General features: G+C 38.0%; 4 protein-coding genes across 8 annotated transcripts; 3 read left to right on the top strand and 1 right to left on the bottom strand.

Moving 5' to 3' along the window:
• Window positions 1–1,470: 1,470 nt before the first annotated feature.
• Window positions 1,471–9,843, top strand: dnajc11a (DnaJ (Hsp40) homolog, subfamily C, member 11a). Of its 3 annotated transcripts, none has more exons than XM_086277139.1 (16): window positions 1,471–1,601; window positions 2,344–2,473; window positions 2,603–2,676; window positions 4,089–4,190; window positions 4,305–4,433; window positions 4,570–4,692; window positions 4,838–4,911; window positions 5,011–5,200; window positions 5,289–5,374; window positions 5,575–5,691; window positions 6,068–6,223; window positions 6,350–6,419; window positions 6,624–6,681; window positions 7,689–7,831; window positions 8,027–8,156; window positions 9,241–9,843. In XM_086277139.1, the coding sequence occupies exons 1-16, from the start codon at window positions 1,530–1,532 to the stop codon at window positions 9,264–9,266; spliced, it is 1,680 nt and encodes a 559-aa protein (XP_086133265.1). In that variant the 5' UTR covers window positions 1,471–1,529; the 3' UTR covers window positions 9,267–9,843. The 3 variants fall into 3 exon arrangements, with proteins under 3 accessions (XP_086133265.1, XP_086133266.1, XP_086133264.1); XM_086277140.1 differs by lacking the exon at window positions 9,241–9,843 and adding an exon at window positions 8,848–9,229; XM_086277138.1 differs by lacking the exon at window positions 9,241–9,843 and having other exon boundaries at window positions 8,027–8,436.
• Window positions 9,844–9,929: 86 nt separating this feature from the next.
• LOC147306128 (F-box only protein 6-like) lies at window positions 9,930–18,465 on the top strand. Of its 2 annotated transcripts, XM_086277147.1 has the most exons (9): window positions 9,930–9,950; window positions 11,629–11,854; window positions 11,974–12,080; window positions 13,128–13,244; window positions 14,594–14,843; window positions 14,935–15,046; window positions 15,839–15,934; window positions 17,213–17,348; window positions 17,433–18,465. In XM_086277147.1, the coding sequence occupies exons 4-9, from the start codon at window positions 13,131–13,133 to the stop codon at window positions 17,577–17,579; spliced, it is 855 nt and encodes a 284-aa protein (XP_086133273.1). In that variant the 5' UTR covers window positions 9,930–9,950; window positions 11,629–11,854; window positions 11,974–12,080; window positions 13,128–13,130; the 3' UTR covers window positions 17,580–18,465. The 2 variants fall into 2 exon arrangements, with proteins under 2 accessions (XP_086133273.1, XP_086133272.1); XM_086277146.1 differs by lacking the exons at window positions 9,930–9,950; window positions 11,629–11,854; window positions 11,974–12,080 and adding an exon at window positions 12,512–12,888 and having other exon boundaries at window positions 12,983–13,244; window positions 17,433–18,463.
• A 148-nt stretch (window positions 18,466–18,613) lies between these two features.
• Window positions 18,614–20,835, top strand: LOC147306127 (F-box only protein 6-like). The gene is made up of 3 exons (XM_086277151.1): window positions 18,614–18,717; window positions 19,213–19,345; window positions 19,415–20,835. Exons 1-3 carry the CDS (start codon window positions 18,623–18,625, stop codon window positions 19,556–19,558), a joined length of 372 nt encoding a protein of 123 aa, XP_086133277.1. The 5' UTR covers window positions 18,614–18,622; the 3' UTR covers window positions 19,559–20,835.
• An 899-nt stretch (window positions 20,836–21,734) lies between these two features.
• On the bottom strand, window positions 21,735–26,645 carry LOC147306126 (cell division control protein 42 homolog). 2 transcript variants are annotated; one of them, XM_086277148.1, is made up of 6 exons: window positions 26,344–26,645; window positions 25,663–25,812; window positions 25,501–25,573; window positions 25,291–25,400; window positions 23,751–23,948; window positions 21,735–22,889 (listed from the first exon to the last, which is right to left on the bottom strand). In XM_086277148.1, the coding sequence occupies exons 2-6, from the start codon at window positions 25,765–25,767 to the stop codon at window positions 22,800–22,802; spliced, it is 576 nt and encodes a 191-aa protein (XP_086133274.1). In that variant the 5' UTR covers window positions 25,768–25,812; window positions 26,344–26,645; the 3' UTR covers window positions 21,735–22,799. The 2 variants fall into 2 exon arrangements, with proteins under 2 accessions (XP_086133274.1, XP_086133276.1); XM_086277150.1 differs by lacking the exon at window positions 21,735–22,889 and adding an exon at window positions 22,971–23,580.
• Window positions 26,646–27,521: the final 876 nt, after the last annotated feature.

Below are 27,521 nucleotides of genomic sequence, written 5' to 3'. Positions count from 1 at the left end.
GTCTTTAAAAGACAGTATTATAAAAAGGGAAAGAAAACTTTAATGTCTGGCAGGTTGCTTTCATAATTTTCCTTCTTTATTTATTTATTTTTTTAGAAACTGATTAGACTGTGAATATTAAATGCTTCCCTTTTGAGCCACCCCACCCAAGTTGTTTTACACTGTCATTTCCGAGTGACGCAAAACCAGTTATTAGAAGAAATTAAGTGTCTAATGTTCTTCATTAATTGTTTTTTAATCAAAGTCTGCTTATCTAATCTGATACTGGAGACACGAGCTGGTTCGTACAACTAATAACTGGAGGTTCAGCCTCAGAAAAGAAAAAAGAGAGAGAATTTTCCATAATCATCCATCATGGAGCACTTTGTTTTAAGTTTCATTTTCCCGTATTTAAGACACCGAGTTTGAGTTGAAGACAAATATGCAGCCCTGTAAAGAAACAAATGATAAAGCATTTGAGACATATTGGACAGTTCTCTGCGCAGACTGTCAATCATGTGTCCGTTTACATTGGGGAGCCTGCAGACTACTTTTTCCCCTGTAGGCCTGTCTAAATGATTTCACCACAATACTGAAAACCGCATTGATTTCCAGGAGATGTGGATACCACCTCTTGTTTCACCATGAGGGAGGCTGCCGGCGGTGGAGTCCATGTAAACAGCTGTTTCTGGTCCAGAGTTAACTTTTAACTCTACCCGCTACATGCCACGGAGGATTTTCTTGTAACTGCTATCATTATGGCGCAATCACATATACTTGACAATATACGTTAAATGGCTAGAGGCAATCTAATTACAGATCACTGTGCTTAATCGCTTCAACTGCGGCACTCCACTCAAGGACAGCCTTTAACAGGCTGCTGGCCGTCAGCGTTGAAATGCAGTGTATAGTTTGAGGTGGTGCTGAAAGAACAGCTCCTCTGCTGCCTGCTGCTGCGCCTCGTGCAGTCAACGGCTTGTTGTTATTGCGAGGAGAGTAATTAATGAAAGACCTAATGTGATTTTCTTCACCCCCTGCCTTAATTGCTTCTATAGCTGAATGTGATGCAGGCAATATTCCTTTAGAATTAAGGCATACACGTTCCCTCTAAAATGAGCAATATTCATTTTCTCTCACATAAAAAAGAACATTCGGTGTATATACATAATATTTCTCCCCTGCACGTTATTTAGCCATTATATAGTATCATTTGCAAAACTGAAATAAAATAAATCAGGTTGAATGAACACTAAAGTAACTTTAAAGTAAATTCGCGGATGGCTGCAGTGCAAAAACAACAACAACAAAACAAAAGCAAAAAAAAAGCCGGGTTACTTCATAATTCTTTCCTACGCATTATTCCTCATAAGCACATCAACTGCAATTAATGAATTCAAACTTAAATATGCACAGGACCGCGTCGCAATGTATCAGCATTTAGGAAACGGCCGCGGAGTTGTCGCTCATCCCAACACCAGGGGGCGACAGAGCGCGAAGAGGAGACTTGGAGCGACATAAGTGGCACAAAGAAGAGATGACCGGGTGTGAACATGGCGTCTCCCTTAGACGATGATGAGCTCGCCAGTGATGATTATTATTCCCTGCTAAATGTCAGAAGAGAGGTACAATATGCAGCTGGGATCTGAATGATTGTGTGTGCGGATTCAGCATCGGTCGTCCTATAAACTTTATACTGCTGTTATTAAAGCGTTGCTCCCAAACATAGATGAAACATTAGCTAGGCAGCTAACTAGTGACCCTCGACATTGGTTAACTCTTCGGTTGTTTCAGTGAGCACAGAAGGGTCGTGGGTGACAGCTTTGGCAGCGTAATATGTTGCTTGTGCAGGACAGAGAATCGGTGTGTTTATGTGGCAATCTAAGAGCTGATGTTTCCGGACTGGCAATTGTTTTATTTTCAATTTCACATGTATGTCATGTACTTTGGAGAGTGCTAAGTAGCTAATGTAACTTCGGAGCTGCAGCATGCAACACGCAGTGCTGATTATAGTATAGATGGACTTTTTAAGTCTGCAGGAATCGGACGTTTTTGGTCGTGATTATTTACTTGTAGCAGCAAAAAGCATCGTGTTTATCTGAAAATTCGTTATGCAAAAGAAAACCATTTGCTGGCAGGCTAAAGTGTGTAAGTATACTGAACTATAAATGTTATTATAATTTCCACATTCTTAAGCAAGGAAGGTAAAAACTGATTCCGAATCGGTTATAAAAATATCACTCCGAGTGATTTTAAAACATAAAATATGCTGGGGTAATGGTAGGCTAGATTACATTTTTAAAAACAATTTTTAATCCGCGTTATGTTATGTTGTAACTATGCTGTGCTCTCTTTTTTTCCCTTCAGGCTACGCAGGAGGAGCTGAAGGCGGCATACAGACGATTATGCATGCTCTATCACCCAGACAAACACCGGGATCCTGAACTAAAGAGACAAGCAGAGCACCTTTTTAACCTTGTACACGAAGCTTATGAAGGTAAGAAGAGTATTGATCCCATTTCCTTTTGATTCCTTTCTCAACCCTGTGTTGAACTGCTGATGCTCTTGAGTATGTTTTGACGTAGAGAAAGCATACTGATGGTTTATATTTTGAATCTCTTTCTAGTGCTCAGTGACCCTCAGGCACGTGCCATCTATGATATCTATGGCAAGCGAGGACTTGATGTTGAAGGATGGGAGGTGAGTCTCTCAGTGACTTGTGACTTGTTTAGACGTCTTCAGTGCCTATGACATATCCTATGTTGAGTGGCTGAGGTCGCTGCCAGCATTTATTGTTCTGTGTGATCCATTGATTGATTGAGTGCCTTGTGGTCATATTTTACATCCAGTGCCAGCAACGATAGACTTTTTTCTCCCTTGGGTCCACAATGTCTGGTGTCTTCAAACATATTTATCCCTCAAGTTTTGTACAATCAGTTAAAATAGTTTCTGCAGTCTCATTCCAGGAAATTGCTGACATTTGAGATTCCTAATAATCTGATACTGTGATTATTATTCCTTATATTGAGGCAATGATTGTTATCCTCTCACTTATAAATAAATAAATTGCAGTGAAAAAGTAGCTAGAAATGAATAGAAAGAATCAATGATAATCACTAGTTATGGGCTGTGTTGACGTGGCATGTAATTACGGGGAGGGAGGTGCATGTCAGGTTATGATGGTCTTTACATCGTAGGGTTTCAGAGGGGTTTGCGGTTACAATGTACCTACACGGTTGATTTCCCACTGAAGCATACATCACATCCATAATTAGAAAGAATGGTCGTTGTGTTGAACTATTGTTTGCTATTAAGTAATATACACTGACACACCTATAACTTCCTTTTCACGTGCGAAAAACTTCAATACCAGCTCTGTAGCGTTCTGAATTTCGACAATACCGATTACAAGAGTCAACTTATTCATTCTTAAAATACTGTATATTGAATTCATGATAAATATGACATGCATTGCTAGTCAAAACCAAGCGTAGAGTAAATTTTGTAATTAAATTTTCAGAACTCTGTGGTGTTGTGGTTTGTCTGTGTCTTTCATAGAAAAGATGCATGGTCCAAAACACAAACTCAGTCTTCAGGGGTTCACAAGCTAGTGTAATTCCAGTGCCAGTCTTATCTGTTCCAAATCAAATATGTGGATCCGTCTGCAGTGGTAACCCCATGGGAAATAAGGGAGCAGTCAAAAGTACCTTGTAACTTCTGACCATATTCATTGCAAGTTGGCAAAACAATATTGAGAAATTCAAAAAGAAAAAGCCTCCTGTCTTTGTTAGTGTTCAAATATCTCTTAGCTGGATATCGACATCTTGAGAAAGCTGATGGAAACATCAAGAGGCACGCATTAAAAAATAACATCCTTAAAAAATGTAGCGTTGGTGCCTTTGTGTGAAACTGTTCTACCTTTGCCTTCATCTAATAATGCTGGACTGTACAAAGTATGATGCAGAAAGAACAAATATTTACAGAGGAAGAATATATGGGAGAGTGATTTATATATTTATTTTTATTTATTTATGTTTCCAAGTGTAAACCTGTATCTGCAACCAGTCAGTTCTGCTCGGTTTACATTCAAATAACATATCTTCTGCCTGCAGGTGGTGGAAAGGAAAAGAACCCCTGCAGAGATTCGAGAAGAGTATGAGCGTCTTCAGAAAGAGCGAGAGGAGAGAAGACTTCAGCAAAGGACCAACCCAAAGGTATGTTTGAGGGAAGATAAGAAACCTCGCATTGAAGTGAATAAAACCCAGGAATGGTGTGCATTTTTTATGAATTTTCAATAAACACTGTATCGATTCGTGATAATTTCACAGGGAACGATTAGTGTGGGTATTGACGCCACAGACCTTTTTGACCGGTATGAAGAGGACTATGAAGATATGGTTGGAGGTGGAGTCCCACATGTGGAAATCAACAAAATGCACATATCACAATCTATAGAGGTAACTGGTTGCCCCAGGATTCTTGCTCTTCTATATATTGGATTAAGAGATGCCAATGAGTCTGTGATGGCTTTTGGGAAAGATGCTTGACTTGATGCTAATAACAGGACTCACAGTTTTATGTATTCTACTGCAGGCTCCTCTCACTACAAAAGACACAGCCATTCTGTCTGGGTCCTTGTCAACCCACAATGGAAACGGAGGCGGCTCTATTAACCTGGCTTTGAGAAGAGTCACATCAGCTAAGGGGTGGGGAGAGGTATGCTGTGTTTTCAGTGGGCATTGCACACTCCCTAGTACTGTAAATTGCTGGGATTTGTCACAAAACAGGCGTGTGTGGGTTTTTAATAACACGCTATGACATTTTAAGATGTGAGACGTTTTTGCTGTCTGTGTTTAAACAGGTAGAGTTGGGAGCCGGAGACACTCACGGACCTTTCCTCGGAATGAAGATATTCCGCAACTTGACGCCTCGATTGTATGCTTAGAAGTGCTAGAGAAAAACAAGTCAATCCTCGATATTTTTGCAACAACGTGAACAATTTCACCGATTTCTTTATTTTGCGTGTTTTCTCAGCTTTGTGACTGCTCAGTGCGGGCTCCAGTTTTCATCTCGAGGCGTGCGTCCTGGGTTCACCACGGTGCTGGCCCGTCACCTAGACAAGAACACTATGGGGTACCTGCAGTGGCGCTGGGGGATCCAGTCTTCTATGAACACCAGCATAGTGAGGGACACTAAGAGCAGCCATTTCACCTTCGCAATGCAGGTCAGGAGCCAGGAGTGATATTTAACTGAAAATCACAGCCGTTTATCACAGTATCACCAAGATTAACGCTCACATTTTATCTCTGCAGCTTGGCATTCCTCACACTTTTATGATGATGAGCTACCAGTACAAGTTTCAGGATGAAGACCAGACGAAGATTAAGGGCTCAGTAAAGTATGTTGTTAACGAGCAATATGTGTTCATAATGGAACCCCTGTTGTAGGTCATATTAACGTTGCTTTTCTGGTGTAAAACTCTAGAGTGATTAATGTTTCTATTAAATGAAGTTTGGGTGGGATAATTGTTGTGCAGGGAACTGGCCTGTTAAAGTAAATGATGGGTAGAGTGGTTGTAACTTTGCGCTTTTGGTGCAGATCAGGGTTTTTTGGGACTGTGGTAGAATACGGTGCCGAGAGGAAGATCAGTCGACACAGTGTCCTGGGGGCCACAGTCAGCGTGGGAGTGCCCCAAGGTGTCTCCCTCAAGATTAAGTAAGTGTAACTCGTTGTTCCAATTTCCCATTCATTGGAGTTTCCCAAGTTTCCCTCAATTTCTTGTTGCCATTTCTCCTTTTTTTCACAAATTGGGAGTGTGTATCTGCACATGTTAACACAGGATTCAATACAATATGATGTTAGGTGTTCCTGGGGTATGATTTAAAAGCAAGTGTATGTACAGCTTACATTTTATTTTTAGACACAGACAGACTTAAGGAGAGCATATCACATAAATTAATCATCTGAGAAACAGCGCACAGCTCACTCTCCCACTTGACCTGGAGTTCTGCAGTGTTTTCACTTTGCTGTGTTTTCAACCTCAGGCATATGACTATAGATAGAAATATTAAAACCAACTCTGTATCCACAGACTTAACAGAGCCAGCCAGACGTATTTCTTCCCTATTCACCTGACTGACCAACTCCTGCCTAGTGCTGTATTTTACGCCACAGTGGGACCACTGGTATTCTACCTCGCCATGCAGCAGCTTATTATTCGGCCATATGTGCGGGCCCAGAAGGAACAGTAAGAAACTTTCTTTACCTTAGTTGTTTCACGCAAGCGGTGTTATTGGAAGTAGCGCCACATGTATTATTATGGGCAGATTTTATGAGCTCATTTTATTTCTCCATTTATCTTTGAACTCAACAGAGATTTGGAGAAGCAAAGGGAGAGCTCGGCCTCTGATATAGCCAAAAAGAAACAGGAGGCAGAAGCTGCTGTGAGTATTTTACAAGCTGCAGTGCCAATCCTGCGTTGTTGTCAACGTTAGATAAGGGATGCAGGTGTTGTGTCTGTCAAGCAGTATTATTCTTGCCAGTAGAGAGAGATGGGATTAGATAAAATGCAGAGCATTAGTCAAATTCATTAGTTTAATCCACACAATGTAAAACCTCATTATTTGTGTCTCTTTTCATATCTAAAGGTCTTGCTCATGCAGGAGTCAGTGCGCAGGATTATTGAAGCTGAGGAGGCTCGGATGGGTAAGATTAGTAATATTTGAAGAAAGCGGTATCCTGAAAATAATGTTATTTTTAGCCGATTGTTAAGAAAAAATATAATTATTTTGGATTCAGAGCTGTTTTTTACATTTTGAGCGAAATCTATTGATGTCGGCTTGAGTTTTGCTCAGTACAAAGTGTAAATTCTCACATATTGCAGCGTTTGGCTACATCAAAAGAAAAAAATCCTTTATTAGCAAAAGAAAAAAAATCTCTGTTTTCACTTGTTGATAATTCCTACCACACACTTAAAAAAACATAGAAAACACTGTAATCATCTTCTTCAGAGGTTCACTAAAACCGACTTTCCTTTGAGTATCAGGTAACTTGCATTGTTCACACCAATTTCTTTTTAAATTAAGCTAAAACAGTTAATAAAGAACTATAGTTTTTAGTGGATTTTTGTGACCCTGCTACTTTCTTTTTCGCTGGTGATAATTAGTCTTCTTTGTTAGTTTGTCTTTGATAAGCAGAGGAACAAAAAGCTTTGAGCAGACAGCACAATTTTCACCTTTGGGAGTTTGACGAGCGATAATTGCCTTATGACACCTGTCACAGTTGAGATTGTTTGATTTTTAGTATCATCGGCGGTCCTTTAGACTTCAGGCCTATAAAGTAACAGTTAATAACAGTGTGTGTGTGCGTGTAGTGACAGGCATGCAGCTGCTCTTTTCTATTTAATTGACCGCACTCATAAATGGTTACAGTGTTGTTTATGCAGCCTGTGATTAAAATTAATTATGGTGTTTTTATGTCTTTTTATTGCGCACTTGCAAAATTACTTTTACAAATGACTAAAAAAAAGTTCACTGGTCTCTTCACAGACTCTTTAGCTGCAACTGCTGGCACATAACGTTCAAACTGTGAAAATAGAGATTTGTGTTTAATAGTCAACCTTGGTTTTCTGAACTCTTAATACTAAACGGGTGTTTTATTGATGTTTTATTGCAGAAGAAAGGTTTTAATGTTGATGCTGCTTACTTAAACAGGTCTCATTATCCTCAACGCTTGGTACGGCAAGTTCGTCACAGACAACAGCAGAAAACACGAGAGGGCAAAGGTCATTGATGTGACCGTGCCACTGCAGTGTCTGGTGAAAGACTCAAAACTCATCCTCACTGAGGCTACCAAGGTAATAAGTCAAGACTTTCAAACTCAAAATGTAACACTTGAAAAGTCAGTTTTACAAGTATAGTGTTTATTCCAATAATTTTTTAAGAATTAAGTGTTTTCCTGCAGAAAAATAGAGTAGCCTCACAAGTTGACATCCACGGCTCGCTACGTTAGTCTCTTGGCAGTGCTGCATGACTTTGTGTTCCCTTTCCAGTCAGGACTCCCTGGCTTCTACGACCCCTGTGTGGGGGAGGAGAAGAGCCTGAAGGTGCTCTATCAATTCCGCGGGGTCATGCATCAAGTCCTGTCAGGAGACACGGAGTCACTCAGGATACCAAAGCAATGTAAGTCCTTTGGACAGTATGCTTATGCACTCACTGGCCACTTTTTTAGGTACACCTCTTCAGTCATTTTTAAATGCAAATTATCTTAACAGTCAGTCACATATCAGGAATTCATCTCATTCGGACATGTAGACACGGTCACGATGACCTGCTGAGGAGAATGGGAGGGAGAAAGGTGGCATATTTATTTGTGCCAAATTGACTGAACTGAGTGTTTCCGAAACTGCTGATCCATTGGGATTTTCCCACACAGCCATCTCTGGTGTTTAAAAAAAGATAAGTGAGAGTGAGTTCTCTAGGTGAAAATGGCATGTTGACGTGAATAGTCAGGCTGATTCAAGCTGATAGGAAGGCAGTGGCAACTTAAATTGAGCACTGCTTACAAGCAAGGTATGGAGAAGAGTATCTCTGAATGCACAGCTCTTTGAAACTTGAAGCAGCAGCAAAAGACCACACTGGGTGTCACTCCTATCCACTAAGAACAGGGAACTGAGGCTGCAATTCAGACCAGCCCAAAATTGGACAAAGGAAGACTGGAAAACCTTTGCCTGGTCTAAAGAGTTTTAGGATGTTTTCAAACCTATAGTTTGTTTACTCTGGTCCAAATCTGTTGCTGAGTTTATAAACTTGTAGGTATTTCCTGTAATATGTAAATGTAATGCCATCAGTATGCACCAAAATCTTTGAGCAGCGTTTCCAGACTTTATTGAATCTATGCAACAAAGAATCGAGGCAGCTCAGAAGGCAAAATAGGGTCCAGCCCAGTACTGGCAAGATGTACCAAACGAAGTGGCCGGAAGTGAGTACAGTACCAGCATTTCCACAATTTCTATAGAGTTAACATACTTGCAGATTCATACTTTTGTTTTCTGTCTTACTCGTCCTAGTTTTAGATGTTTTAGACTGCAGGGTAAATTTACATCAAATCTAAAAGTCTTTTTGATATGTTAAACATGAGATTTTTATTTGTTTGTTTATTTGTTTTTTATTTATTTGAAAATGTCTGTTAAGATATACCGTGCTAGGCTATCTGCCATCTCGGCGTGCCCGATCTGACTTTGTGGATGTTATTTCTACTTTACAGCTCACAGGATTGATGCAGACACATAGGAGCACTCTCCCGCTGACCAAAAAGACTCACCTCTTGACTGTTTAACAGAAGATGGATAAAACTCTGTTTTAGATACGACATGGATTCAAGTCTCTGTTACGCAGAAATTGTGAATTTACTTTTTTGTGTTTATATTCATTTAAATATGCAGAGAGGAATAAAATCATCACAGACTGGATTAATCTGTGTCTATGGACTGGGTCGCGGCCTGCTTAGAATTCTGATGTGACACCAAAATCAATGGCTACCATCTTAATTCCCCGGTGTCCTCGGCTCTTTGGTATCCATTTATTTTTGGTATTGGGTGTAATTTATAACAGAGTTCTCTGTACTGTATTGTACAAAAACTGCAGTGCCTGTGTGACTGAAGACATGAATGCACCTATGTTTAAATGCCATATGATTAAAATCTATCTCTCATGTTGTTGAACTATTATTGCCTGGGATGAAATTTACTGGAAACCACGTCAGTTGACTAATTGAAATCTAGGCGTCTGTTTCACTTCAGTTTCCCTTTACTTAAGACTCTTTCGGCAGAGGACCGAGCATTTTAATGGACTGGACTGGTTGTCGAAGACGTGAGGAGCACTATGGATGAAAGCAGCAGCTCCGACCCGGACCAAAGTCCGCCTAAGAAGTCTTCAGCAGCTGCAACAGCGTCAGCCTCATCTTTCAATGCAGATGTAAGAGTCCCTAAAAGTTACTTGGAAATATAGAACCGATCAGGTTAACAGAAACAAAAACCGCGTTAATTGCATTTTTAGTCACCTTATCCTCCTCGCGCAAAATTGACCGCAGTCGCAAAATCTCCAATACACCGGAAATCGATCATGGCAGTTTATCCACAAATACACAAAATCTGACATCAACCTGCCTCGTTTGGATATTAAATTCCTGTAGGAAAGTAAAACTTCTCATCAAACCGCAATGAAGGCGAAAAGACGATCCTCATAAGGAGGGACAGACAAAACATAGCAATGCAGTAGATACAGAAGAACTACGATCGTGCATAATTGTAACATTTTTATTTTTATTTGTTTCAGAACTTACAACTTAGAATATTTCTGCTGTTTCGCACATTTTGATACAAAAAGTCCATATTTGTCCACAAGTAATAACATTTTTCCCTCATCAGTTATTTATGTCAAACCGAAGGGGCTGCCTCATGCCGAAGCTTGCTTCTTAAAAAAGTTAGGTCGAAATTTCGAATGATCTTAAAATTTGTTATTTTTCATTTACAGAAAACAAACGTTTTTTTTTCTGTAGTGATGTAAACGCATTGTTATAGTGACCCACTACTGAGGTTAGAGTGAAGAATAAAAATATGCACCTTAATTACTTCTATTGTGTTTTCACCAGCACTTACTTTTAGGCCCCAGTCACAGTCAGCTGCTGGCTGGACGAGTAATGCAACCACGCCTAGTGGTTTTACATTCAGTTGAATGTAAATGCCAAACATTTTGCCCAAGACACCACTCTTTAAAAAGGAAAATATGCACTTAATAAAAAAAAAACAACTTCTTAGTTGGAAATAAATGCTTTTCCTGTATTTTGGCTGGGAAAGTAATGCCTCAAACCCCCCAATGACCCCAGAAAGTTTGTTTCTAACTAAATATAAACAGGATAATATTTTATACAGGCGAACATTGGTACAATTATGATATATCTCACCCCCACTTTGCTGGGTGGAGTAATAGATATAGTGCACCAAGATTCGTATGATTCATGTTTTTAAGGAGTCTAAAATGTGTCAGACTGTTGTCGCTTCGACTTCTCTTTGCAATATCAGATTTCAGTTCTGATAGCAGTCACACCCAACGTGGTTTGTAAATAGTAGTAATCTGCACTACTGTAGTCTTTTTGTGTTGTAATTCCATATTATTAGGCTGTTCAAAAAGCTCCATGAAAGACCTCCATTGAATCCAAAATTGTACAACAGCAATACTTACTGGGACCAGGCCTCATTATAATATATCATCCCAGTGGAGGTCTTTCTATTCTAGGTTTGCTTTTGGTTCCTAGTTTCCAAAAGCAAATTGTGAGTCAGAGCATTCAGCTATCAAGCTTCTCTCCCTTGTAAGCAGCTCCCAGTTTCGATTTGATTTACAGACATCTCCTCAAATTAGGTTTAAAAATGTCCTTTTTAATAAAACCCAGTTAGGGCAGAATCCAGTGACCTTGAAACATTCTTAGTTGTTTTGTTATAAACTCTGGCTGCTGGGAACGGCACATGATGCACTTAACATTTCAGTCCTTATGCGTTTACTAGTGTACATCACTGACTTCTTTCTAACAGTTTATATTTTGTCCTTGTCTCCGTGTGCTCTCTTTATCTTTCTGTTTTTGTTCTCTTTTTTTAAGGTCCTGGAGGAGATCTTCCTAAATGTCCCTGCCTGTCAGGTGGTTTGTGTTTGTCAATTAGTATGCCATCAGTGGAAGGAAGTGATTGACAGCGAATCTTTGTGGAGAAAAAGGTGCAGAAGAGAAGGGTATCCCATCTGTAGTTTTTCAAAAAAACAGGACTGGAAGTTGTTTTATTTCTTGTCCAAACAGAAAAGAAATCTCCTCAAGAATCCAAATGGAGAAGGTAAGTAACCATAAAATGAACTTTACTTAACATAGTAGTATGATTCATTTTCACATAAATCCAAAACATTTAAAACACCATTACTATTACTATTATTTATTTATTTGTTTATTTTCTAGAAGGACTGAATGGCTGGGAGATCTTGAGAAATGGTGGCGATCAGTGGGTTGCTTAGGAGACCACATCCAGATGAAGCAGTCAAAACAAATGTTGCAACCTCTTTTGAGTGAGTATTTAACCCTAACGGATATACAAATGTAACTGATCCTCTAAACCCATAGACGTAGAGATGAAAATGAAAATTTCATCTCTGCGTGATTTTATGCAGTGCAGACATGTGAAATGTTGGATAATAACCCAGAATGTTGAATCTGTTCAGCTGGACGTTGCGCTTTTCAGTGGGAGAGAAGTCACTTGAATGAGTGATTTCTCTCCCAGTGAAGTGAAATCCTGGAATTTCCTTACCTGGATATTTGAGCATGCATCAAGACTTGTATAATACAACATTTTAATTATTATTAATTGTTATTTTTTTTTATCATTCATTATTTACTTTTCTAGCATTAAAAATTATATTTAAAAAATATTCCAAGTTGTTTGAAAGCTGGAAAAAGAAATACCTTAAAACTTTCTTACAGTATATATGAAATAAGCTGCGTAAATTATTTGATAGAAACGATTTGATGAATAGTGTCTATTTGCTGTTCGAAATTGTTCATTTAAAAAAGGGGGAAAATCCCCGGATGACCCATAGCGGAAGTCTCCGTCAAGAAGGCTTAGAAGAGTGTTAGCTAGGTATGTTTTCCGGAGTATCCCCGGTGTTTTACGGTATTAACATAATCAGTCTGTGTTCTTCAGTTACTGCGTGCTAGAGAGTGCAATCACAGTGGGAGTGACTGTTGTGGACGAACTACCTTTGTAGCATTTTAGAGCATAACCCCGCCTATGAAGGGCGACTCGAATGTCTCGAGGTAAATACCACCGCAACTGACAGGAAGGGCAACGTAACATGAGAGTACAAACCATGCATTCCCGTAAGTGATTACTTTGACTGTAGAAATTAAACGAGTCACTTGTCGTTGGTTAAATTTAGTCTTGTAACATTATGACTTCTAATCTATAAAACAGTTGGACCTTATCTCTAGCTGCACTTCCGCGTTGTCGGCTACAAGTGGGTCAGCACCAACGACGTTAGAAAAGACTTGTTTTTAGAGAAGACAGCGAGGGGGGTATAGTAACATCAGGCTACTTTACAGCCCTTGGTTCGTCGCAGGGCATGAAGAGGAAAACGAAAGTCATGGGTGCAAGTCACAGCTATGGTACTGCGAGTTCAAAGTCTGGCACAAGCTACGTTGTAGCACAGCAGGCAACCTCGTCCTCGGCTCAAGAGGTGAGTGCCTTACTGGACTTTTAAACACAAGGTAACTGCTGAATGAGCGTTGTCTATGCATGTGCTGTTTGTTGTCCATCAGCCAGCAACGGAAAAGAGCAAAGTGATAAAGTTCAGTTCAGGTTTATATAGTGTCAGTTTACAACAAATAGTTGCCTCATTGCGCTTTATATTGTCAGGTAAAGACGCAGCAGTATTGGAGAAGGAAACAAGGGTACTCAACAGACCAATCACAGGGTTTTGGGGTTGCCCCCTAGAGACGTGAACGCCAGGTTACAGAGTTTCAAATGGGTTTGCAATTCCTTTTCTATAATTCCTGCTGAACCATAAATCTGCATTAAGGAGAAAGAATGCAAAATATAATGAAATATTGGTGAAACTGGCCCATCCAGTGAGTCAGATGGGATCCTTTGATGTCTTTTATTTTATCTTTTATATTCCCTGAACAATCGCAGGTTTTAAGCTAAAATGGTTTTGGAATCTTGTGGGTAAAGAGGTGCAAAGGTTTTGCGTCTATTGGCACAAATGTAAAACTTTTGCAGAGAGGATTATGCATCACACTGATGTGATCATCATCACATAATGACTGACTCAGAAACATCTTCAGATTTGGAGAATGGAAAAAGTCACTTGGATGAGTGATGAAATGATTGTTCCCAATAAAAAAACAATACATCCAGATGAAGAGAATTAACTAGGATGTTGTTAGCTGGATGGTTGAACTTGCATCATAACAAATAAAGGGAGATTTGTGTCACTTAAACAAGCAACATGGCCAACTTGACATTTTTTACCATCTGGGGAACCTTTTCTGATGCTTAAGTCATCAGTAGCTGCCTGTCATCAGAAGAAAAAGAAAACAATCATAGCACAACAGAACATTTCTTTTTTTTTTTTTTTTTTTTTTTTTTATAATTCCAGTCTAGCAACAATCCTTATGTAGAAAGAAAAATACATTCAGAGGCAGGGTTTTGTCTGCAAGACATACACATCTTTGGTTTCTAGGTTTTGTGATTAAAACAGTTTAAATAGTTACTATTTCAGTGCAATACAAAGGAACCTCATTTAGAAGGAATCCAAATGTGCTTTATAGCCACCCTGTGAATGAAAGTTCATGAATGAAGTGCTTGAAAAGTTAATTTTTTAAAAGCTTTTGTTTTGTTCTTTTTCTTTTTTTTGTGTTGTCTGTGGAAATCAATAATATTGTAAAATGCTGATGTAGTTCAAATGGTGAGATTATGTAAACAGCTGGGACTATTGATCCAGGTGCAGTGATGGAAAACTAAACTAATTTTTCAAAGCTCCACCTTATCAATGCTTTTTTTGTTGTTTTTTTTGTTTTTGTTTAGTTCTTCCCTGTTCCTCTGGAGATCCTGGAGGAAATCTTCCTATGTGTTCCGGCCGACCAGGTGGTTCATGTTTGTCGGTTGGTGTGCTCACAGTGGAAAGAAGTGGCTGACAGTGAATCTTTATGGAGAGTAAGATGTAGAAGAGAAGGATACAACCTCTGTGATTCTTCCAAAACACCTGAAGACTGGAGGTTATTTTACTTCTTATGCAAGAAAAGAAGAAATCTCCTCAAGAATACAAGAGGAGAAGGTCAGAATCCTTGAAGCTCAACAACTGATTTGAAAAACCTTTTTTGTTTAAAATAAGATGCAAACTTTTTCTGTGTTTCTTTCTTTCCTAGAAAACATGGCAGGTTGGACAATAAAGAATGGTGGTGATGGGTGGAACCTAGAGGACGTTATAGTGCCACATCCAAATGAAGTAGTCAAGAAAAACTTTGTGACCTCTTATGGGTGAGTATTTACCAGTGGTCCTCCAAAAAATAAATGACCATTATTTTTATATGCTTAGTTCAAATGATGTACAGTGTTCCCTCGTTTATCGCAGTTTATACGCTCTAAAGATAATCTGCGATGGGTGAAATCTACAAAGTAGTGAACTGTATATTTTACAATTGTTATAGATGTTTTAAGGCTGTAAAACACCTCACTACACACTTTATACACTTTTCTCAGACAGGCATCAACATTTTCACACGTTTCTCTCTCGTTTAAACACTCTCAAAGTTCAAACCTTCGTAGAAAAATAAGTCCAGTATTGTAGAATAAAACCAAAACCCTGTTTTCAGGGCCAGAACATGAGAATAGAGCAGCTGCGAGAGAATGCAACATTAATGAATCAATGGTACGGAAGTAGAGGAAGCAAGAAGAATGAGTTGAGTAAAGTTTGACTTATCTGACTGTTTGGTTTCAATTAATGCGTTTTATAATCCTTTGACGTCGACACTGTTGTGTTTTGTGTTTGTTGTCTTCTGCTAGCAAAGATTTATGTAAATTTGACAAGCTGAACGCATTCTGTACTGTATAGGAGACACGCCACGAGATTGATTGATTGATTGAAAATGGTCTACAGCCAGTAAAAAAAAAAAGAAAAGAAGAAGGATAAAAAGAAAAAAAACATGTAAAATTGCACCAAAAAAACTCTGCGAAACAGCGAGGCTGCGAAAAGTGAACTGCGATATAGCGAGGGACCACTGTACTAGTATTAAATGTTAAACTGTTTTAAAATCATGTCTGTTTTTGCAGAATGTGCACAAAGGAGCAGCTAATTGATTTGGAGAAGGAAGGCTACAGCACAGCCTTTATGGATAACCTCCAACCACACATCAAAATATCTGATTGGTGAGATGAATACACATGACATACTAACAGTTTGTTAGTTAGTTCCTTAGTTAGTTGCAAAAAGCATTTAATTACACTTTTTAAAAGCATTTAAAATGTACATTAGGGTTGTTAAAATCATACTTTGATATTAATCAATACAAAAAATATTCATTTGCAACAGCATTGATACCAACAGAGCCATCTGGGCCTTCTCTAGCTGACACACAACTTTAAACAGGACCAATGCAGACAGTCAGGCACATAGCTCCTCCTCTCGCTGTTAGATGAAATAGTAAATCCTCATAACACTGAACAAAACTTTTCAAGAATTTCGAGAGGTTAGTAAAGCTCCCGTTATTATAAATGCATACGTTAACACTAACCATTTCTCTATTAGCAATTAACTGATAGCTATATTTGCCATCTGTTATTATTAACCTAGCTGCTAGCGGACTGTAGTTAGATTAAAGATGAAAAATGACTGCAGGCTGAATGTGTCGCGGATGGAAAATTGAGATGTGACAGTGCGGATTACGGACACATGGAGAACCGGGCAGGTTGCTGTCTGTGCAGAGGAGCGGGGAAACTGTAGTTGAACTGATCACAGAGTGTGGAGAACTAATCTGAGCAAAAAGAGTGAAACCTGGAGCAGAGCAGCCGAATCATACAAGTGTGGGCTTGAAGAGCAGCACTGAGGATGTAAGCGGAGCTGTGTGAACATTGAATGAGAGAGAGACTGCAGGCAGATGTGGACAAGATAATAAGCACTTCTACTTTTGCAATAGTAGAAAAGTTCATTTTTAAATTTTCAATATAGGTTTTCTATACAATAATTAAATTATTTAGATGTTAAGTATTGTCATGTTTGTTGTGGCCTTTGGTTTATTAATACATTCTTAAATATTTCTCGATCTGTAATGAAATTATCTAAATCGTTTGTAAAACAAATAATATCTCTAAACTTGCTTTGCTAAATTACATTTTTTGGGACATGACTTCTTTGCAAATAGTTCTGTTGTTGTGGCATGGGGTCAGAATTTTCCTGTTGATATAGAAAATGGTGTTGAGATAAAGTTTGAAAACCCTACTTTGTGCAAAAAATTTGCACTTAACAAAAACCTTTAGGTCATGCCCAAAATAAAAGGTTTTTTAGTTTTTGAAACCGTGGAACTAAACAAAACTTACTGATGACATATAGGAATATATCCCTTTTAAGGCTTGAATAATAAGAGAGAAAAACGTAGCTTGATATGATTGGTGATCCCTAATCTTTGCACAAATACATCCTCGTTACAGGTATGCACCACGATGGGATTGTGGATGTGAATATTCAATCCTTGTGCAGTTGCTGGATGCAAAGCAGAAGGTTATCCAGTCCTATGCTCCTGATACTGTTTTCTTTGATCAGTGGAATGATCAGGAGTGGAATCGGGTATGTACAAAGTGAAATTTAATAAAGTTTAGTAACAGTGCAGAACCCACCAGCATATTTGGTTTACTGATATTTATTTTTCAGATGATCCATGTATTCCGGGACTATGGACCAGGAGTGAGATACATTCATTTTAGGCATGGTGGCAAGGACACACAGTTCTGGGCTGGATGGTATGGAATACGTGTCACAGACAGCAGTGTTGAAATATGTCCAGCAGTGAACACGTAGCTTGTTGGAATTTGTCCAGTTCTTCCATCCTGCATTTGCCTGCAATTGCACATTATCTTCTTACATCTCACTGACCATCTATTCATGTTTCCAGAGCTATAATCTCTGTATGTGCACAAGTTTTCCAGTGAAAAGCTATTTTCTTTAATGTTTCACACAGAACACCTTAAATAACACCTTAAACTTGCTTTCTGTGATTGTCATTGTGATGTCAATACTGAAGATTACAGAGTATTGTTTAATTTGACAGGCTAAGTACTATTTCATGTACAAATACATCTAAAAGTTTACCCAAATTCAAAATAAAATGATCACTACCTTGTAGCTGGATTTCAGATTTTCATGAGCCCATCCATCCATTCTCTTCCACTTCCTCTCTACTTTTCAGGTTTGGTTCCTCTCAACTTTTCATGAGCCAATATTTATCAACATTAAAACAAAAAATGTTTGGAAAATTTTACTTTGTGTAATGATTTGTAAGATGCATTTGTATAATTTGATTAAATTAAACATTTTGTGTTCTCCTGTAATTTTTTTATTTTATTTTATTTTATCTGGAAAATTTCAGGTATTTGTGAGAACAGCTACTGCTTCAGACATAAGAACCCTTCCAGTTTCATTGAACAAATAATATGCAAGTATGATTTATATTTGCATTCTGTTGTTGATGTAGGATGAATGAGTATTCAGTGATTTATTGTGCACCTTGACTTGTTTGTCCGGAAGCCAGCATGTGACTTAATCCATATTTGCCTTACACATACTTGCCTTTACTTTCCATTTTGTAGTATGTGAGAACTGGATATAATTATGTAAGCTTAAATGTTAACACATGCTTAAGAGGGAAACTTGAAAGCCATATACTATATAGCACTATGTGAAATTTGAAAACAAAAATTAAAGTGTATTGTTGTGCTTTACGGTTACTTTGTTCTTATATTTTTTATTTCCTGGTCTTGACACCATATAGAGACCAAGTGTCCTGCTTTATTAATGTGTGTGTGTACATTATGTAGCATGAAAACCATTTTTTCCCCCACAGAATGTGCATAAAGTCACAGCTGATTGACTTGGAGAAGGAAGGTTACAGTCCATCTGTTATGGATCATGCCCAACCAGATATCAAAATATCTGATTGGTGAGAATAAACATGGGGTCTTTAACAGACTGCTTATTAATAACTAATCGTATTAAAGAAAAGTAGATGTAAGCAAAATGATTGACTGTGGAGAACATTTGAATACAGTCCGCGAGGAATGTTTCCAGTCCCTTGTTGAATTTATGCCATGAAAAATTGAGGCATTTCTGAGTGGCCAGTGAGTGTAACTGTTCACAAGTAAGGCCATGTTCCATATAAAATGGGAAATGTCATTGGATAAAAATGAAAAGCACATGAAAATAACACTAATGTAAAAAAAAAAAAATTACAAAAAAAATCTATTTCTCAACCTAAGTACTATGTAATTATCAGTTTTTGTGTCATTAGAGGTTTTTGAGGTTTAAATATTAAACATATGGCTCACCAGGCACAGTTTGTACTCATAAAGTTCAGTCTAAGATGAAATGATTATTGATACATGTTTGTGTATCCAATCCAATGATTTTTTTTCATTGGATTGTGTTATTGATTTAGGATTCTTTCACGTTTCGACTGTGGCGGCAGTTATGATATCCGGGTAGAGTTGCTAGATCAAAAGAAGCAGCTTATTGAGATCTTTTCACTTGAGACTATTTACTGTGGCACAGGACGTGAAGAATGGAAACAGGTATGACAACAAAACGCTTGCATGAAAACCCAAGGACAACTTTTGTCTGACTGATTATTTGTTTTTCAGATTACCCATGTGTTTCATAAATATGGACCAGGAGTAGGATACATTCGATTTACACGTAGAGGGAGGGATTTAAGGTGGTGGAAAGGACATTTTGGAATTCACATTACTGGCAGCTCTGAGTTATTTCCAACACTGGACACATAGACTACAAATGTAGTCGGTGGGATTCATCTAACATGTGCTTACTAACTTTCTCTGAAATTATACTAATCATGTTTAACTTATTTAACCTGCTTTTAATTTAGATGTTTTTGCATCTTAAACCAACAAAATGGATAAAACTGTTTTTTGACTGTTTTATATTGACAGTTAGCATCATATTTTGACAGTTTGCCTACAATTGCGCATTATCTTCTTACATCTTACTTATCATCCATTCATGTTTCTGGAGCTATGACTAATATATGTGCACAAGGTTTGGAATAGGAAGTTTTGTATATGTGTGTGTATATCATCCTGAGACGTTATGGTGCAATGAGAAGCATGACTTAATGTAGATCTGAAAAGCTATTACCTGTATACCCTGGTTTGAGAAAGTGTTTGCCCCTTCCTGATTGAGCATGAACCACCTTTTTAAGGTTATGCCACAATCGGATTGAAATCAATACTTTTACTAGGCCCCTCCAAAGTGTTCATTTTGTTGTTGTTTTAAGCCATTCTGAGGTGAACTTGCTGGTGTATTTTGGATCGTTGTCCTGCTGCAGAACCCAAGTGTGCTTTAGGTTGAGGTCATGAATGGATGGCAGGAGATTCTGTTTCAGGATGTTTTGGGAAATAGATGTTTTGGTAAATTCATTGTTCCATTTACCACACAAAGCCTTCCAGGTCCTGAGGCAGCTAAACAGCCCCAGACCATTAAACTACCACCACTGTATTTTCTCGTTGTTTTTCCGTTGTGATTTCTTGTTGTTTCTTTATGGAAATGCTGTATTACCTTTATGCCAGATGTAATGGGACACCTGAAATTTTCAGGCATTTATAAAAACATCTACTAATTCAGACACAAGCACCTGAGTTTTACTGAACCAGGAGCCAGTTACTTCCACCGAGTGATTGGTTTGCTTTAGACTGTCTACACAGTTATTGGGGACAAAACCTGTCCTTTTGGCTATATGAGGTTTCTGTCAAATAATGTGCAAATATGATTTCTATACGATATGTTTGTATTCCGTTACAGATATGAGATGACTGAGTATCCAGTGATTTAACCCTTTCACGTATAGTGGTCGCTGCAGCTATTCAAAGGCTGTTTTCTTGTATTTGTGTCAGTGTTGTTTCTATACTTGCACATAAACCACTACATTGGACACTGATGTGTCACTCCATACCCTGCCACCCACTGGCTGTTTAATGTTGCTATACCTGTATGACATGTTTCGTTGTAATTATTGTTATTTCACACATGAATTATGACAACCTCAATCAGGATTTTTTTCTTAAGTATTTTATTCATCTTTTCATGCCTAAAGATGAATAAAAATACTTGTGAAAAAATGATGATTGAGGTTGTCATAATTCATGTGTGAAAGGGTTCATGTGTACCTTGACTTACTTGTCTGGCAGTGTGACTTTGTTTACATTATTGCTACAGCCCTAAACCAAACCTATGCATTTGCCTTAAAGATACCTGCCTTTTGTTCTTTCCATTTTGTAGTGTGAGAACTGGAAATGATAATGTGAGCTTAAATGTTAACACATTAAACCATATACTGTATTCATGAAAGTGTATTGTTGTGCTTTACAGTTACTTTGTACCATGTCTTTTATTCCCCCACCAGTGCACATGCATAAATCTAAACAGGCTTGTAGAAAACATTTGAAACATTCTTCATGTAATGTAGCCACAGTGACTACAAACTCCACAATGGGGGATCTCTAACATCACCATATTTTTGTGCTGAGGTTGGTTAAATACCAAAGAGCTATTGCAATTCCTGAAAAAAAAAAATACAGCTTTGCTCTCAGGCTTTTTGAACGTTGTGTCTGACCTTTCCTTCATATACTTTAAAACTTGGGTGAGAACATATTTGTAGTTGCATGAAGGCGTCAGTGGCTGATCTCATTATTTGAGGCAATAATGCCTCAATAATGAGATTATCCTGGGTTTATCTGAATTCTATTGTAATACTTTAGAAGTGTTATTTGGCTCACCAACGATAGAACTATGTTTGCATTGACCTGTTGTTCCTTATTGATAATAAACATTTGTAACAAAAAATGACTGAATAATCAGTTTTGATGTCTTTGGTAGTTCAAACGTATGTATGTGTAACTATAGGCAGGTTCTCAAGTTTGAACCATCTAATAACATGACAAAATGAAATATTGAAAGTAGGATTTAATAATCATAATACTGCTTTATTGTGAACCTTTATTACAAACAAAAATACAGTCCCAACTTTGTGAAATTGAATAAAAAATAAGAGAGAAATATATTCTGGTTAATGTGATTTCAGCTAAGGTTCTTTCAGTCTTTCATTAGTGACATACAAATTTTCAGTCAATAAGTTACGAGTTACTTTCACTATATTTACAAATTAAATTCAAGCCCACAATCTAGGAAGGGATAGTCAAAGGCAATAATTATCAGTTAAGTAATTTAATAACTTCTACAGGATCTCAACCTGTTAATGGTGCTGCAGTTTACAATATAGGTCACTGGCCAAACATTAGGAGTAGTTACACTTCCACAAAGTTTAACTTTACCATCTGTTGATGATCACTGAGGACATACATCGTCTCCTTGATGCTTGTCAGAAAAAGCAAATGACTTGGATATAGTTGTACTCAAACTCATAGTAACAGTGAAATAGATTTTCCACTTTTATCAGACCGACGATAAAAACATACCCAGAAGTTCCATATTTCTTTAGGTTTCTTACATTTACCTTAAGACTATGTTGAGAAGATTAAGTGGAGCTTTCCCTAAACAAGCATTTTATGACAGCAGGCTTTACAGTATGTTGCAACTACAGACACCTAAGTAGTAAATCAATGCAAATTTATAACTTTAAGGGAATTTATTAAAGCTCTATTTTATAGGACTCTTGAAACAGGAGCTCTATAAAAATATCTTTGCATAATCACTTCTTTTGCAAGGAAACCTCTGCAAAGATAACGTGGCCAAACCAAAACATTACTTCCAAGTGTTCCTTAGAATTTTCTTAAGTGTCAGCATTCAGTGTTCACATTGTGTACAAAATTTCAATGGCATCAAATTATGACAAAGTGTATCAGTCTTACACAAAGTATGTTTTAAGGTTAAGTATGTGAGAAGGCTAATATTTAAAAATATCTCAACTTATAGTGGAATGTGCTTGTGCAGAAAACCTCTTCAGTACTGTTAACCTAGATTTGGAAACTGGTGTGAAGACTGCTGCGAAACTTAGAGCAGAACACATTTACGTCTTTTCTTAGGTTCAGGTGGCTCCAGGGCAGCCAGTATTGCCTCATCAAACACATTCTTTAATCCTTTCTGTGGAAACAAAACATTAATATTCAAAACAGAGCCATTTTCTGGAAATATGCGAGCGCAAAAGAAAGCTGAGTAAAAATGGAGCATGGCAATCAAAATTTTCATTTATTGAAATAACATTATACAAGTCTCCCCTCGTGATCAAGTTGTCTTAAAGACAAAAGCCTGTGAAAATTTTGATGCTGCAGTAGAAAAAAAAAAAAAGATATTACTGTCAAAGACAGTAGCACTGATGCTTAAATAGGGTACAACGGATGAGCTCAATGCTAATGTAAGGGAATGTTTGCTTAACAAAAAAAAAAAAACAACAACAAAAAACCCCAACAAAAACAAAAACAACCCACCACCCCTCAAAGACATGTCAGGTTACACAGACTCGTCCGCAAGGTGAAGAACTAAAGATTGGCACCATCGTCAATAGGCAGCATGGACAATTATTGAGATTAGTTGAAAAGAAAGCACACATGAAACAAAGGAAAAAGGTTAATGGGTACAGAGGTTTAAAGTTTGAAAGAGCATGGGGCTTATTTTAGTAACAGACATTTGTTTACAATGAATGAGCAGCATACGATCGAGAGGCAAAGCAAGATTCAAGAAGACATCAGAACAAGCAGCATTTTCTCTTTCTCTGAGTTTCGGGGGGCTCTAAAGCAGCTAGGATAGCCTCATCAAATACGTTCTTCAATCCCCGCTACAGCAAGAGGAAAAGGAGGAAGAAAGACAGGTACACAGTGTTAGATGGGAGTTTTTAGGTAAGTGGTGTTAGCAAAACATAAGCACTTCTACCCATGTTAAGAGATTGCATTCAGAAACATGCTTGTTACAGCAGTTTTTAGTGTATTGTGTAATGAGAGATCTTACCTGTGTTAGAGCAGAGCACTCAACATATTTGACTGCCTTAAGGTCACGAGCCAGCTTTTCTGCTGTCTCAGGAGTGATTGGCTTTTGTTTGTTCTTGGCTAACTTCTCCACTGTAGACGGGTCATCACGCAAGTCAATCTGAGTGCCTACCAACAGGAAAGGGGTCTTGGGACAGTGGTGAGTTATCTCAGGAACCCACTGGTGGGGAAAAAACAAAACAAACTCATCAAAAACAGGGATCTACAGATTATTTTACATGACTGCCAGAAAATGCACTGCATTTTCATAAACTTTTCTATTATTGGAGGACCACAGAGAAAAAGAAACCCACAAACTAACCAGATATTTCTACAATTCCTAAAATTAAAATAGGCACTTTCAATTTCTCCATTATTTTTACAAGGGGTCGTCACATTTTAATTTGGTCCAAAATTGACTTAGCATAGATTTTACACCTGCTGTTAAAGTCCCATTTATCCAGGCTTAGAACCAGCGGTAAGAGTACAGGCCGGGTTTTGTGTCTTCAGTAGAGAATGTGTTAACCAAACCATGTTATCTTAATTTTCACATAACATGTATGGCTGAATTACATACTACAACAGATTGTAAAAGATAAAAAAAATAAATAAAATACAGTCTTGAAATCACAGCACAACATTGTAACCTAGTTCACTGACAGAAAAAAAAAAACGAAAGAGAACATGTGGAACACACAGAGAGAAAAAACAAACAAACAAAACATGCATACATTAGGTATATATTTGCATATTTCACATTTCATTAAAATTAGTGCGTGTGACTGAGCTGCATGTGTATGAACGTGTTGTGAGGTTATGTGGAAATGTGAGGCTCTATTCAGTCCAAATTGATATTTTTACAGGATAGAGCGATAGGGGGGGAAAAGCTACAATAATAAAACTAGAACCATCACTACTATTGCTAAACTATGCTCGTCATAACCTTGGACACCACGGATGGCTCAGGATGATCCTCATTAGAAGTAGCCATGGTGGCACAGAAAGGGTCAAGCAGTGTTTCTGCTCTGTGTGCAATAAATCTTTCTTTTATCTCTAAAGTTATTGCATATTGTTTACAATTCTACTTATCTAGACCAGTTAAAGTTGTTTTGGGCGGCCCTCACATCCTATAGTGGGAGGCCACTACATGAGGGTTAGAGGTATTGGTCTAGTGGGATGTTGGTGAATCCATATCAGTGACTTGGCATTTCTCCCCACAAAACCTGTTCCAAAGTGATCAAAGTATAAATTATCCAGCAACTGAGAAAAGAAAGAAAGAGAGAAAGAAAGAAATGGGAGGGAGCAGCAAGAGTTGTCTGGTTCTTGAAACAAACAAACAAAAAAAAAAAATCCCCCCAACCTCTTTTATTAGGACCATTATCTGTGGTAACATGATCTGCTTGTTGTCTTTGTCTTCATTATCAGTATTTCACGTTCTTTACTATTTTGACCATTTTGGAATTTCTCAGGTTACGGGGTTTCAATAACCAAAAAAATTCTGTATTTAGAATAAAATCATATACCTTTTCTTTCACATTCTCAAACGAGGAAGGTGAAACAACTGAGAAACACACTAAGAAGACATCAGTCTGCGGGTAGCTTAGAGGTCGTAACCGGTCATAATCCTCCTGACCTAAGGAGAGACCACACACATACACATAAATAATTTACCAAGAGACAGACTAAATAAAACTAACACATTTAACTAAAAGTGGAACTAAAATGAATTGTACCTGCAGTGTCAAATAAGCCAAGGGTGTATGGTTCACCCCCAATCATTACAGTTACTGCATAGTTGTCAAACACCTGCGATAGAATAAGTTACATGTCAGAATATTTTGAACCACGATGCACATTGAAGTGAAAACATTTATTTTTTGTTTGTGAAAACTTACTGTTGGTACATATTCTGAGGGGAATTTATTGGTGGTGTATGAAATCAACAGACAGGTTTTTCCCACTGCTCCATCACCCACCACCACACACTTGATAGTCTGCATCTCTGTGCTTTCTGAAGCTGCTGGCAATCACGTTTATCACGTTACCTGCAAGGAGGAGGTGACAACTGACGAAGGTTAGGCCAATATTCAATATTTTAGACACCTAGAGACAATATTAAGCTATTAAAATGTTCTGTCGTATCCACTGCGAATAACTTCTTAATGAGACGATGGAACCCAAGTAGAACAGCGGAGTTTTCTAGAATTAAACAGCTAAGAGTCACACCCAGCTATCAACAACATTGTCTGAAGGCTAACGTTAGCTAATGACTTGCTTACTCATTTAAATTACCTTCCCACGTTTAGTGTATGTAAACATTTTTTTAGATTAGTCACAAAATGTGGCGATAACTACTTAAATAATTACTGGCAACTGAATCATGTTTGCGCATCATTTAGCAAACTCTGCTAACGCAATGCTAACTTGTTAGCTAGTTTAGCAGCCGGATAACGTAAGGGTGTAAACAAACGCTCCATTAGTTTCTATGAGGTCAATATAGAAAAGCGTAGTTCACAAACAAAATCGGACGACTGCACAACTTCCCAATATGCCAGTTACATGTTTTAGCTACGTACCCGTGTCCCTCTTGTGTCACTGCTAGCTAACGTAAGCAGTCTGTTTCGCCGGGCGTTGGCACCAGCGAGCAAAAACTTGGTACAGCCAGTATGCGAGTAGCGACTTCCACTACGACTTTCAAGCGAGACGGAATAATACCGGACAACAGTTTCAAAGTAAAAAATTTACATGTTGCTACAAAACCCATTCATTGTAAAAGCTAGTTCTCTAAACCTGAAAGTAAAATTTTTTATTCTAAGGCGTTTTCTTTGTATATAGGTTTAATATGATGCACGAACTCTTTTGCATGACGCTTCAAACGTTCCTTTCTGTGCTTTTAGACTGAAAGGTGACTTCCTCTCACGTTGTTATAAGATACGTAGTATCTTGAGACGAGGTTAAGCGCGAGGTTCATGCTGCAGAAGTTATGATGTCATCTTCTTAAATTCCTCTCACCTTGTATCCCCTCCCGGTGGTATTGTAAACTTAACACAGTATCCGAATGACTTCATAAAATTTACATGTGATTGTGATATGCGTATGAATAAGAAGATTATTATATTTATTTAGCATCGATTTTGCTACGAAAATTGGAAATCAGAGCAGTGATTAATTGAAATGTCTTGAAACATACATGAAAATACAGAAATAATGGCAAAACAGAGGTTTTGCAACACCAGTGAGCTTGAAAATCAATATTTGATATATCCACCTTTATTATTCAACACAGCATCAACTCTTTAAGGCAAGCAGTTTCTTTAACCAGCCTTCATGAGGCTAGGCTTGTTGAAGGACATATAAAGCTCTTCTTCGGATTCTTTGGATATTGGCTGCCTTTTGTTGGCTGTTGCCAATCAGATGCTTTGGTGCCCAGTTCTTGTGCAGTTCGTTAGACCTCAGCCTTTTTTTTTTTGAGTTTCCCCTCCACAAGAATGACTTCTTGACACAAACCCTTCCACTGAGAACATTTCGGATGAGGCTGAAAGTCCAGATGCATTACTCAGGTCCTGTACCAAGTTTTTGCAATGTTTTTTTTTCTTCTTTTTTCTCATTTTGTAAGAAAAATAATCTCAGATACTGTTCATCTGCTGTTGTTTTTTTAAGATAAGATAAGATAAGATAGAACTTTATTAATCCCTCGGGTGGGTTCCTCTGGGAAATTCGACTTCCAAAAAGCACAGCAACGACCGAAGTTACA

This window comes from Aulonocara sp. 'chitande type north' Nkhata Bay, linkage group LG20 (assembly GCF_057382095.1).
Source record: "Aulonocara sp. 'chitande type north' Nkhata Bay isolate Kocher_YH1m ecotype deep benthic linkage group LG20, A_spYH_male_GT1.1, whole genome shotgun sequence".
Classification (NCBI taxonomy): Eukaryota; Metazoa; Chordata; class Actinopteri; order Cichliformes; family Cichlidae; genus Aulonocara; species Aulonocara sp. 'chitande type north' Nkhata Bay.
The sequence above is the reverse complement of the archived record's forward strand: the minus strand, read 5'-3'. Positions and strand labels throughout refer to the sequence as shown.